The sequence below is a fragment of the Chinchilla lanigera genome, unplaced genomic scaffold (genome assembly GCF_000276665.1).
Source record: "Chinchilla lanigera isolate Chin_1 unplaced genomic scaffold, ChiLan1.0 scaffold00014, whole genome shotgun sequence".
Classification (NCBI taxonomy): domain Eukaryota; kingdom Metazoa; phylum Chordata; class Mammalia; order Rodentia; family Chinchillidae; genus Chinchilla; species Chinchilla lanigera.
Window position 1 is genome coordinate 30,432,048 of NW_004955415.1, and position 12,937 is coordinate 30,444,984.

Here is a 12,937-nt window from a genome sequence, read left to right on the forward strand (position 1 = left end):
TGCTGCAAATCTTTGTACTTTTCATCAAAGACCACCTAACAACTGCTATAATTGGATCTGAAATAACACCCCACCACCACCACCCACCAGGACCTGTGTGTTAAAGTTTTTGTCTTAGTCGCTTCTCATGGCTGGGACAAAATACCCAGTGCCTATAACTTAAAGGAGGAGAGATTTATTTACTTGGCTTATGATTCCAGTGGGTTCAGTCCATTATTGGCTCCAACACAGTAAGGGGTTGGAGGAAGGCTTGGTGGAAGGGCCTGGTGAAGGAAAGCTGCTCACTCCATGGCATCCAGGAAGCAGAGAGAAAGAAAGGAGCTGAGCACAAGAATACACCCTTCAGGTCACAGCCCCAGGGCCCCACCCTTCTGACCCCACCTTTATCTGAACATGAGACTTTTGAGGCAACACTTTAGATCTAAACCATAGCAGGCTAGGTGTGGTGGCACACGCCTGTAATCCCAGTGCTCAGGAGGCTGAGGCAGGAGGATCGTTGCAAGTTCAAGACCAGCCTGGGCTACAAAGTGAGCTCAAGCCCAGCCTGAACTACATAGTGAGACCCTGTCTCAAAAAGACAAAAAGAGAAAAAACCCAAATCAAGAAAACCATAACAGGCTTATTCCTCAGCACGGCACTCTTCAGGCAGGGGGTGAGGGAGAGAAACTTTAAAAGATGTGGCTCAGTGGGAGACTTCAGGTCTTTGAGATTAAGGCCTCTTTGAAGGAGATATTGGGACCCCTCTCCTTCTTCCCTTTGCTTCCTGTTTGTCAGAGGTGACCTGACCACGGACCCAAAATCAACAGATGGACCAGATCAACCATGTGTTAAAACTTCAAAAATATGAGCCAAGAGAAACCTTGTCTCTCTGTGAATTGATTGTCCTGAGTATTTTGCTGACCAACATGATGACAATCTGTCCAGTGATGGTGCACATATATACAGTGGTCCCATTGGACTGTCCTGCACAGTGGTGTAGTAGCCAGTAGCTCAAGTAAATACAAATAAGCCTTAGTCTGTGTAAGTATACTCTGTGATAATCTCACAAGGACAAAATCACCTAGAATGTGATTTCTCAGAATGTGTTCCTAGTGTTAAATGACCTGTATTAGCTTTCCATTGCTATTACAAAATGCCTGAGAAAAGCTAGGAGATGTTTATTTTTGGTGACGATTTGAGAGCCTTCAGCGCATGGTCATATCGTCCCATTGCATTGGGCTGGAAGTGGCACGGCACATCTTGGATGAGCGTGTGGTGACAGAGACCTGTTCGGTTCTTGGTGGCCCAAAAGAAAGCAGCAAGGAAGGATCTGGGGCCCCAGGATCCCCCCTTGAAGGGTTCACCCCTAGTGACCCTATGCCCTCTTCTCACCAGACCTCACCTCTTGAAATTCCACCCTCTCCCCAAAGCATCCCAAGCGCTGGACGGAGCCTTGTTTAGCACATGAGTGCTGGAGAACATTTCAGATCCAGACTGACCTGACACAGCAGTAACTGTTGATTGCAAACAGGTGAATGCATCATATTTTGCACAACCCTTTTCCACTGTAGTGGGTGTGAGTTGTGTCAAGTTTGGCTCATGTGGAATGCTGTGTCTGTCCTGAGGAGCAAGAGGGTTTGCTCACAGCTGACCACACTGCCCGGGCTCAGGTAAAGTCAGTGCTCGCAACTCTCCATGGTCAGGAAAGCTTGCACCACAGGACAGGCTTTGAGAATACAGCCAATCCCTACTATCTGTGGGTTCCATGAGTGTAAATTCACTTACCTCCAAGTTTATTTGTAATCCCAGAAGCAACACCTGTGCAGTCCTTTGCACATCTGCGTGGACACTCAAGAAGAACGATGAGGGTTCTAACTTCACTTTCCCAGCCAAGGTCCTGCCTGTCCCAGCTCACTGTGCAGGGTATCCCTTCCACAGCCCATTTGGCACCCTGCTTCTGTGCTGTTGTGACTTTACATTAGGGGCTTTCCCGGATTTCCAGCTTGCAAATGGCGACTGTAGATTTCTCAGCCTTTGTTATTGTGCCAGTCACCCACAATAACTCTGTACATGTGTACACACACACACACACACACACACACACACACTCACACTCAGGCTCATCTTTGGTGGCTGGGTGTCTCTGCAGAACCCTGAGTAACACACCTCTGAATACCGGCAGCTTGGTTTCTGTCACTGGGGCTCCTGAGTCTTGTCACGTCTCACTGTGCTTGTCCACTGAGGTGCCCAGACGTGGGTGAAGGACAGAAAGGGAGAGGTCCCAATAATTGTTCCCTGACTGCTCCACACAGTGGCCAGCTGATGAGTCCTGACTCTTTCCAGGCCCCAGCTCCCCTCCCTTTTGGGCCTAAAACTACTAGTATGGCAGCTGCCACTCACTGCAGATGACTGCCCTGTGCCTATGCCATTGCAGATGTCCTGTGCACAAACCCTCCCTGGGTGTCTATTGCCCATGTGTCTGTCACAGTGGAGACCATGACTTACATGCACCCACCTGTGGGGTGAAGCCAGCATGACCCCAAACCCAAACCAGGAAGGGACAGTGTCGGACATGACAACCGCAGCCAGTCTTACTTGCGACCAGAGGTAAAACACATCTGAACTAAACACTGGCAAACACATCATGCACAAAATCCAGGTGGATTTTGGACATACATGGGTAATGCTAAACTTTGATATCTTTGGAAGAAAATCCAGGAAAGTAGCTTTATTAAAGCATTTAAGTAGCTTTGTGACCTTGAGTTCCTAAGTAAGACATCCAAAATGCAAACCAGAAGAGAGACAATCAATATCTTCACTTCACTGAGGTTAAGAATTTCTGTTCACCACTGTGCCTTAAATAAAATGAAGGACAAGCCAAAACTCAGAGAAAGATATTTGCCACATATATACTTGAAAGGAGTTTGTGAAGGATGAAGAAATCCTACAAATCAATGCAACCCAGAGAACCATGCTGAAAAAATGGACCAAGGCCTTGAATGTTCAGGTTTAGAGCATTCCAGTAGGGTTGGGCTGTCCTTGGCAGGACGTTCATCTGCTCACAGAGATGCAGAGGCGGCCTACAGAATGCACCTGCTTTTCATCTGCTTTCAAAGAGGGGGCCTGAGGACTTCAAAGTTTTGGCCCATGGTAGCCTCGCCCCGGAGAGCCTGCCCTGAGGTGGTACTCTTAGCGTATCATGGAGGAGTGCATGGTGACGGAGGCCTTTTCAACTGCAGGTAGTCAGGAAGAAAGCAGCCAGGATTCTGAGGCCAAAGGATCCCCTGTAGGGCTCATCCCAGTGACTCAACTTCCTCTCACATTTCCCTGGTGTACTCTAACTTTCTTCCAGTTATCCATAAAATATATAATAAGCCATTGGGACTGTAGCCAGCTGCTGTGCTGTAGAACATGAGAACTTGCTTCTTCTATCATAACCGTGTGCAGGTACACATCATCCTGTCTCCTTTTATCCCTCTTCCCACCCTCCCCAAGCTCTGGTGCTCACGGTGCCACATGCAGACCTACTTTTTAAAGAGCGTCCACATAGTATTTGTCTTTCAGCATCTGACTTACGTTGCTTAATATAACATCCTCTGATTTCATCTATTTTGCTGCAAGCAATAGGTATGATTCCTTTTTATGGCTGAGTACTGTTGCACTGTGGATATGCACCAATTTTTCATTGTCCACTTCCCTGGTGGACACAGTTGATTGCATACCATGGCTACTGTGGACAGGGAGGTAGCACACAGGTGTGTGCAGATGTCACTTCTTTTGGATTTATGCCAGGATGGGACAGTGGGGGCCCCTGGTTGGCCTATTCCCCTTTACCGACATCCTCGCCCACACATTGTTTGTTTATTCCCTGTAGTTTAGCGCTTGCAATCCAGTCATTCCCTGCTCTCCTTTTTTCTCTTCTCTACAAGCCCATATTTTCCGCTTCCACATGCAAGTGAGACCGCGAGCTCCTCCTGGCGGCTGGCTTACTTCAGCTCACACTTGGTCCTCTGTATTTCAAAGGTTCCCAACACACAGAAAGGCTAAGTTTGAGATAAATGCTTAATGCTCTGATTTGAATGTTACAAATTATATCAAGATATCACACTGTGCCCCAAGGCATGTACAATGATTATGTGTTGATTTTTAAAGTTACATTTATTGGTGCATTTCAGAGATACATAATAATCACATTCATCATAGGGAATTTGTATGTGTTGATTTTTTTTTTTTTTAATAAAAAAGGAAAAGGAAAGACGGCATGGGGTGGCTCCCTAGATGGTATAGCTGTCCAGGAGCTAGGGAGCCTTCCTATGTCTCAGAGGAATAGGGTGGCTGCCCGTGTCTATCTCGGGTCCCCAGGGGAAGCCCAAGCAGCAATGAGGCTGCTCTGCCTCCCTGGCTGGCAACATCTCGGCTTCCTCAACCCAAGCCCTCTGGATGATGCAGCCTGGGCCACCTGCAGCACATGTGGCGCTGGCATTCTGCACTCCGGCTGCAGCCTGCTTCTTGGGGCCATAGGGTCTGTCCAGCCAAGGTCGTCTGCAACCCCTGCAGCAGGCCCGGGAGGAGAGGCCAGGCCACACCTGGAGTGCTAGGGCAGGTCACCCACTCCTGACTGCTCCAGAAGGGTCGTCCAGGAAGGTACCTGGCAGTAAGTTGGTCTCAAATAGATTGGCCTCTTGCCTGGGTTGGCTCTAGGTCAGCAGCCAGGGAGGAGCAGGAGTATTTGGGGGAGATAATGATTAAGGATGATTAAAGAAAGTGTGAGGACACGAAAACAGCTGAGGCTGAGTATGGTGGCACACGCTTGTAATCCAAGCATTTGGGAGGTTGAAGCAGGAGGATCACTGGGAGTTCAAGGTCAGCCTGGCTACATATTGAAACTCTATCTCAATAAACAACCCCTACCTCCCAAAAAAAGAAAAACAGAAAAGAAACCAATTGAAGTCAGCCTTGTTGTTTGCAGGGCTCATTTGCCCCCTAAGGTGAAAAGAAGATTCCAGAAGCCAATGTAGGCTTATGATAAGGAGCAGTGACACCATGATCCTCTCTTAGCTGCTACAGCCTGCCTGCCAGTGGGGTACAGCTGTCCCTGGTATCTGTGAGGCTGACTTCCAGGGCCCCTGCTGACAGCCCTGCTTTGGTGCTCATGTCCCTTACAGGAAGGGTGTGGCACTGCGTGGCACCTACACAGTCCTCCCCAGACCTGAGTACCCATCTCCCTCACAGTGCCCAGTGCGACCCCCACGCTGTATGAACAGTTGTCTTTCCGTGTTGCTTAGGGAATGACAGGGAAAGGGTCTCTACATGTCCAGGAAGCACAGGACTTTCTTCGTTGCTGAAATACTTTCTGTCTGCAGGTGGTTGGCTTATAGATGCAGGGCTCACAGGTGACTGTGTGTCATGTGCCCCTACAAGGGGCACGGTGACAATGGATGGGTAAGGGTGGGTTCCCAGGAAGCAGTGTGGAGCCCCAGGGCTGCCTTAGGCTCCCCCCAACAGGTTCAGGCTTCCTTTCCCCTGAAGTGACCTGTGTATAAATAGACTCAAGCCAGGATATGATGTTGATATAAATGCATGGTGGGTGGAAATATCCGGAGATGTTTCAATTTTAAAAAATTTACTCCAGTAAGGATGCATTGCCACCAATCCCGTTCCAACGCCTCCCCTCACTTCAACCCCATGGCCCCTGCCACTTCCTGAAGCAGCTTTAGAGTCCTCTCTTGTGAACACAGTGGTGGGGCAGGAATGTCACCTTCATGCAGCACCAGCTGGCATGCAGTGTCACTCTCATTCCATCAGCATCCACAGTGCTGTTCCTGGAGCAGAATGCCACCTCAGCAAGTGCTTTATACAAGGGGCTCTTGTGGGCTTCCAACTCCAGGGGTTGCTGGGTGAATTTCTGCATCAGCTTCAGCCTCCTCCTCTGCCATGGGAGGCTAGGATTACCTCACAAAGCTCACTAGGTCACAACAAGGAAGCGGGCTGCCCTCAGGTGCAGTGGGATCCAGCAGGCAGACCTCTGAGGCACACAGGGCAGGTGAGTGCAGACAGCCTGTCACAGGAAGCCAAGGGAAGCTAGGTACAGTCTTCACCCAGTTGAGCCCCGCACTTCTGAGTCCGTCCAGCTAGGCTCAAATGCACCTTGCCCAAGGGCCTTTGCCCTTTCCCATGCACCGTGCCCCTCTGTCCACCCAGCAACCTCTCTTGCAGCATGGTCTGGCTGTTCTGCAGCTTCCCTCCCTGCCAGGCAGCAGGTAAGGAAGGACTCATGTACCCAGGCAGGTGTCAGAGATGCCCCTTGTGGGGCCATGGAAAGATAGTACAGTGTTTAAGTGGGTGGCTGCTGCCCAGGCAGAGTGGTGGCCATGCAGGGAGGCTCCCTGGGGGTCTGCACTGGACCGTGGAAAGAGCGGCCAGGGCCCGGGTCTCTGTTTGGACAGCCTGAGTCTTGGGTGAGGAGTCTTCGAGGCTGCAGAGATGGAGGCTGGAGGTGGGAGGAGCCCCTGGCTGCTGCTGCTGGCCCTGGTCCTGGTGAGGCAGGGCCACTTTGATGGGTGGCCCGGCTTCCAGGAGAAGCCCATGAGCCAAGAGAATGTGAACTCGACCCTGAACTTCTTCATCCAGTCCTACAACAATGCCAGCAATGACACCTACCTATTCCGGGTGCAGAACCTCCTCCGCACTCAGGTGCAGGTTAGTGGGGTTCCCCTGGGGGGCAGCGCCCATGCTCCTGCCATCTTAGACTCAGGGCTCCTGGTGGACTCCAGAGAGAGCAAGGTGACAGAGACTCCACACAGGGTGGGGCGGGGTGCAGTTTCATGAGGAAGGGTTGCATGGAGTCGTTCAGCCCAGAGCCTCCGTCGCTGTACACTGACCTGCTGGCCTGACTTGGCAGTCAGAAGTGGGGTCCTTGTCCCTGCTGCAGCCCCATGAGGACGGCTGCCTGCCATCCTGGAGCCAGGTCTCACCAGGATCCCAGCACCCTAGATGGTTTGCTTTCTCTAAAGGTCTCATTTGGCAAAAGGCAAACATGGTTCTCCCTTCCCAGCAATGTTTTTCCAGTGTCCAGGGTTGCAGAATCCAGACTGAATTTCTGTGTTCTGCAGACACCCGGGATTCCAGAGGGGCTTTGAGGGGAGGCTCGGGTAGGGAGTGCGGTAGAGACCGCAACCACATCACCTCCTCTTTTGTTTCACATCATTTCACTGAAAAATGGAAAGTGAAGGATGACAGAGGAGGGAAGAGCTGCCTGGAAACTGCTCTTGTTGGCCCAGCCTCCCTTCAAGGTCAGATAGTACAGGACGGGAGTTAGGACACAGACAGGTCATGCTTGATTGAGCTAGATTTGGGGAAGTAACTGATTGGGGCAAAGACCAGCGAGAGCTTAAAGCTGAGCTGGGCAGGCACTGTAGGAGCAGATACCAGGAGGAGGGCAGGGCTGGTGACAGTGCTCTTCCCCGTCCCCATTTTGTACCTTTACCACCAGGGGGCAGGAGTCCTCCTCCCCGCTCTTTCCTGATTGGCTTCCAGGGCTGCGCAGACTCCCTGCGCAAACTCCCAAAGGGGCTGCCAGGAGAAATCATCCGTCCTCATTAATGGCTAACATGGGAAGTGGCTTATCACTCCTGACACCAGTTTGATGACAGGCAGACAGAGGGGGGCTGTCCCAGGGCAGCACCCTACACCCAGACCCTTAGCAAGTGTCCAGTGCCTCCCAGCAGGTCCTATAGGCTGGTATGGGGGCTGGGGTCAGATGCCCAGCTCTTCCCCATTGGAGGACCTTGAGAAAATGTCACCCATACTCTGTGAGCTGAAGTCTCCTCACCTGCCAAGGACAACAAGATAAGGAGGAAGAGCTGAGCCTAGCACTGTTATCTAGAGGAACCTATAAGATTGCTTTGGTGTTTGCTTTCTTAGGGTCATTCCTACTCTCACCTAACAGTCAGGTCCAGTAAGGAACAGGACAGTACCTCACACTCTGGAGTGCTGGTTATGTAGCCACTGCCTTGGGTCTCTCCCTGACAAAGCAAGCAGGCACAGGTGTGACAGGGCTGGGCACAGCCCCTCAAGATGTAGGGTATGGGTTGGGGTTGGGGCTTTTATGGGAGGGCAGGTGTTGGGGGGCTTCTGGCTGGAGCTGGATTTGGGTCCTGGCACTGCCCTTGGGCCAAATCCCCAGGGGCTGGAGCTGAGTTTCCAGGGTGTCTCCTGAAAGAGTAGGGTGGGCACCAAGCTATCACCCATCCCAGGGAGGACTGAGCTACTGTGTACTGCTTGACCACTGACCACTGAGACTGAGCAGGGGCCAGGGGCCCCAGGAGCTGCCCTTGCAGTGCAAAGCTCCTGACCCACATATTCACCCAGATGGCCCAGCTCTGTCCCCCAGGACAGTAACCACGGCCCTGCCTATAGAGGTCACTCTGGTCAGTGACTGCCCTTCCCAACTTCCTCCTCCTAGACAAGGAACAGGAGACACAGCTCAGTATGGGTAAGGTCCTGAGCTGCCTTATTCCTTCCTGCACACCTCGGAGGACAGGGTCTGTCTTCTCCCTGTAGCACCACTAACCCACATCTACTCTGAAGGAGCAGTCCAGAAACTGCTGAAACACTGACTAATTTATACACTTTTGTGCATTAAGTGAAAGGCACATACCCCTTAGCCCACAGAATAATGCCTCCAGCAAACCCAACGATCATGGGACTGTGATGGGGAAACTGAGGTAGGCAAGTAACTTGCTCAGGGTCAGAGTCAATGGGTGGCATGTGTGCCCATCAGTGTGGTACCCTCAAGCTGGCAGGAGGAGAGCAGCAGGGTGGGTCCTGGCATTGTGAGCAGCCTGTGTCCCCTGGAGGTGGTCTGTAGTTGTTAGGTGACTTCCTTGTCCCCAGGACAGATGGAGACCAGTGAGAAGCCTCTGTGGCTGCCCAGACAAAACCAATCCAGAATGCAGTATCTTGATTGCCTCTCAGAGTCTATCCCACCACACCCACTGGCAGGGAGGGAAGAGCTAAGCCTGGTGCACTGGGTGCAGGGCTGTGGTTCTGGGGGTTCAGTCCCAGTCCAGCCTCCCTTGGGAGGCAGGAAATTCAGCACAGCATGTTGCTCCTCCGGGCAGCTGACAACAGGTGTGGAGTACCTGGTCACCGTGAGGATCGGCAGGACCATGTGCAAGAGGACTGGCATGGTCCAGAGCAGCCTCTCCTGCCCCCTGCAGAGCAAGAAGCTGAAGAAGGTGAGGCCACCCTAGGGGATTCAGGCTGGGAGGGAGTGGGTGTTGGAACCTCGCTCCTGGATGACTGCTTTTCCCACCACCCTGAGACCGGGCTGCAGGCTCCTCAAGAGCACGGCGGGCTGGAGCAGCCTTGCCCTGGCCTAGTCACAGCTGCCCTCCTTTCTGCTCCCTCCCAGGCCTTACCTGGCCTCATGCTCCCGCTCCCAGAGGCTGATGATGTATTATCGTCCCCCTCCTCCCTCCTTTCAGTCCTGCCCTTCCTCTGCCTTTCTTGGCCCTTGGTGGCACCACCTTAGTGGGTGTGCAGTGGGGAAAGACAGAGTCACTCTGCTGGCTGCCATCCCTGAGCCCTACCTCCTGTCCCGGCAAGTAGCAGGGTGGCCTTGCCTCCAAATGTGTCCCTCCCTAAGCTCAGGGCCTGCTTTCCTTCCCTTCCTCAGAGCCTGGTCTGCAAGTCGCTGATCTACACGGTGCCCTGGTTAGATTATTTTGAGCTATGGAACAACTCCTGCCTGGAGGACTGAGTGGAACCTCAGATGGCAGAACTGGGCACCAGCCGAGATAAAGCTCTGCACAACCATGTCAGACAGCTCGCTGGGGTCTTGATGCACACACACATGCACTCACATGCACAGCCACTGCTCCTCACCCTCACAAACCAGACACGCCACACCCTCACCAGGGACACCCTCAGTGCACACATTCGCAGCCTCACACCCTCACACCCCTACTCTTATGCTCACTCACTCTAGGCATGCACACACACATTCCCACCTCATACATGTGGCGCACTCAGCAGTTGGGGTGCGACCCCGGGGATCCCTGGTTGTCTCTCACCTAAGCAGGTCTCTGAGCTTTTCTGGATTCAGGCACATCCTGGCCTCGGCCCACTTGCAGGGCAGCCCTGTGTGCTGTCCACACACACAATACTGTGACTTGCACATGTCGTGGCGAGCATGTCTGGGGTCCCTGAACCAAACGTAGGCAAGAGAGTCCCTAGAGGTCACACAGGCCCCAATGCACAGTTGATTTTGGGGCTGAGAGTGACACAGCCAGGCACAGGAAGTGGAGCATGGGGAAGTCTCTCAGTGCAGGCGCCGGCAGTGCCTGGTCTCCGTATGGAGCTTTAACAACACTGATAACACTGATGCTGTGTAGTCTGGAGAGGACACAGATCTGAGACTCTGGACCCAGGTCCTTGCTGGGGTTGGAGGTATGGACATCTCTGCCTGGCACGTGGCAGACTCCACTCTCCAGAGCTACAGCATGGTTCAGCAAGGGCCCTCTGTTTTGTACAGGGCCCCAAGGTCTGCTGCTGGGGGTCTCCATCAGTGTGGGGTCCTGACTCCAGTCTGCCTGAGTGATCTCCTTTCTACACAGTGGGTCACTGAGCTGACATCTCTTGATCCTGGGTGCTCCCCTCCCATGACTTCAGAGATGAGGGGTAAAGTTTCAGCCTGGCCACTGTGGGGCTCAGGTGTCACTGAGTAGGGGGCTTGTGTACCACAGACCATTCCTGTCCTCCCCAGCCCCAGGCTACTCCCCTGCCAATACTGGGCACCTCCAGAATGTATAACCCACAAGACCCTGAGTTTGTTAGAAAGCCTGAGGAGGGATGTAGGGAGGCACAGGGCTGGTGACATCACTGCCCAATGCTGGGTCTCTGGTCCTGCACACTTCCTGCCCCTGGGTCTTCACCACCATCCCAGTAGCCCAGTGGGAAGACAGCTTTCTCCTCCGCAGTGCAGGACAGGAGCTGCTGAGGGAGGCAGATCCAGATTCCAGCGTCCATCTGAGTTGGGGAGATTCTCCGTATCTGGCTTCCTCCCCTCAGCCTATTTGTGCTGTCTGTGCATGTGTATCTAATGGTGGGCACGCTGCCCATCAGCCTAGGATTCTTTTGCTTGATTCAGATGGAAACTGTAAATTGTCAAAGCACAGCTCTGCCAGCAGTCCTAATGTCACCAGATAACACTGGACAATGCTGGATGCCAACAGTTGACACAGCCAAGCTGCTGGACACTATAGGTGGATTCTACTGGGTTCTATCAGACTGCTTCAAAGCTCAGGGGCATCTAAAGATACCTGAGGACATGACCCAACTTGTCTGGCACAAGCGCACAGTGGGACAGAGTTCTGTAACCATGACTTAGCACAGAAAAACATGCGTGTGTTGGTTACACCACTATGTAAGAATGTAAGTATGAGATAACAACATGTGTAAGAATTACAAAATAAAGACACAGGCAGCTCTTGCACCCTTGCACTCTTGTGCTTTGTTCTGAGCCATGCTGCCTGCTGTTGTTGCTGATGTCTTGCACATGTGTGTTCTTTAACCTGGGAACCTCACATGCAAAAATCTCCCTTGGGCCCTCCAGTGAGCCCACACAATCCCAGTCCACTGGGGTATGAGGGGAAACAAAGCAGCGTGAGGGGAAGGGGCATGACAAGCACAGGGTGAGCCAACCTCCCCGCAACCTACATGGGAAAAATGAGTCAGGTGCTTCTTGTCTGTCTCAGACACACACGCATGTGACTGCTGGGTTCACACTGAGAGAACTGGTTAGTGATAGAATTGGCATTTTCACACTTTTTTCCTTAACTTGCCTTTTTAATATTAAGTACTCACTGATTTAAGCCTCGTTAAGGCTTATTCTAATTTATTTAATTTACATCCTTTATTTATGTGGTCAGGCTAATTGTTCTATTTCTATTTAATGTCATTTTACACTTTTCATAATTTTTACTAAACTTTATGACATTACTCTGAGAACTTTGCTCACCCCATCCATCTTGCTTTTTATTATTGACATAAGGCAAGGTTGGAGTCAGCTGGTAGCTGTGATGCACAGGTCATGCAAAAGCCTGGCTGGGACAGCACAATGGGGCTCCTGAGATGGACTGGCTATGCATATCTGTGACAAAGTCACACAAGCACACACTGTACAGTGATGCTTATCTTGACAACTCAGTTGGCTGGAGAGACACCCAGGAGATTGGTAGAGTACACTTCCAGTTGCGTCTGGGTGGGTCACAGGATGTGACTTTGAATATGCCTGTCCCCTATCCCTTCCTCACTGGTTCTTCTTCCTCTCTGTGCTTCCTGGCTGTCATGCATCAAGCAGCTTCCTCCATCATACATTTCTGCCATTATGTTTCTCCCTCAGAGCCAGCCAGCCACAGACTGCAGCCTCTAAAACCAAGAGCCAAATAAACCTTTCCTGCTCTAGATTATGGATTTTAGGTATTCAGCAACAGGGAGCTGTCTAGCACATATTCCAAGGCTGACTTCTTGGTTGTGATGTTTTTCTATAATTCCATAATTTACAAGACAGTTTAGCCATTTACCTTATGAATAGATAGCTAGCAAGGGACAGGGCCCAAGATGGTCAGCCTTACGAAGAAACCAGCAGGTACCTCAGATTAAACACTAACTCAAGCCATTGAGATAGCTAAACTCAGAAATATAAGATCAACGGTAAGTGTTAAGATAAGGGCAGGCAGTGAGGACTCTGCCCTTGGGAAAAGAATTCTTTAAGTGGAATGGAATGCCCTGAATTAATCACATCTCTATACACCCAGGTCAGGTTTCCAAGAATTTAAAAGATACTGAGTAACTTGCTTTTCTTCTGAACTCTGAATTACAGAAAACCCAAGAGGCTACCTGTGACAATGAGCACAGGACACTAAGCAGATTTGCTCTGCTTATCCATAAAAGA

The 12,937-nt window shown here is 51.5% G+C and overlaps 1 protein-coding gene across 1 annotated transcript; it reads left to right on the forward strand.

The window, feature by feature from the left end:
- Nucleotides 1–5,965: 5,965 nt before the first annotated feature.
- Cstl1 (cystatin-like 1) lies at nt 5,966–9,798 on the forward strand. The gene is made up of 4 exons (XM_005380970.1): nt 5,966–6,022; nt 6,426–6,678; nt 9,102–9,218; nt 9,659–9,798. The coding sequence occupies exons 2-4, from the start codon at nt 6,463–6,465 to the stop codon at nt 9,740–9,742; spliced, it is 417 nt and encodes a 138-aa protein (XP_005381027.1). The 5' UTR covers nt 5,966–6,022; nt 6,426–6,462; the 3' UTR covers nt 9,743–9,798.
- The last annotated feature ends 3,139 nt before the right edge of the window (nt 9,799–12,937 follow it).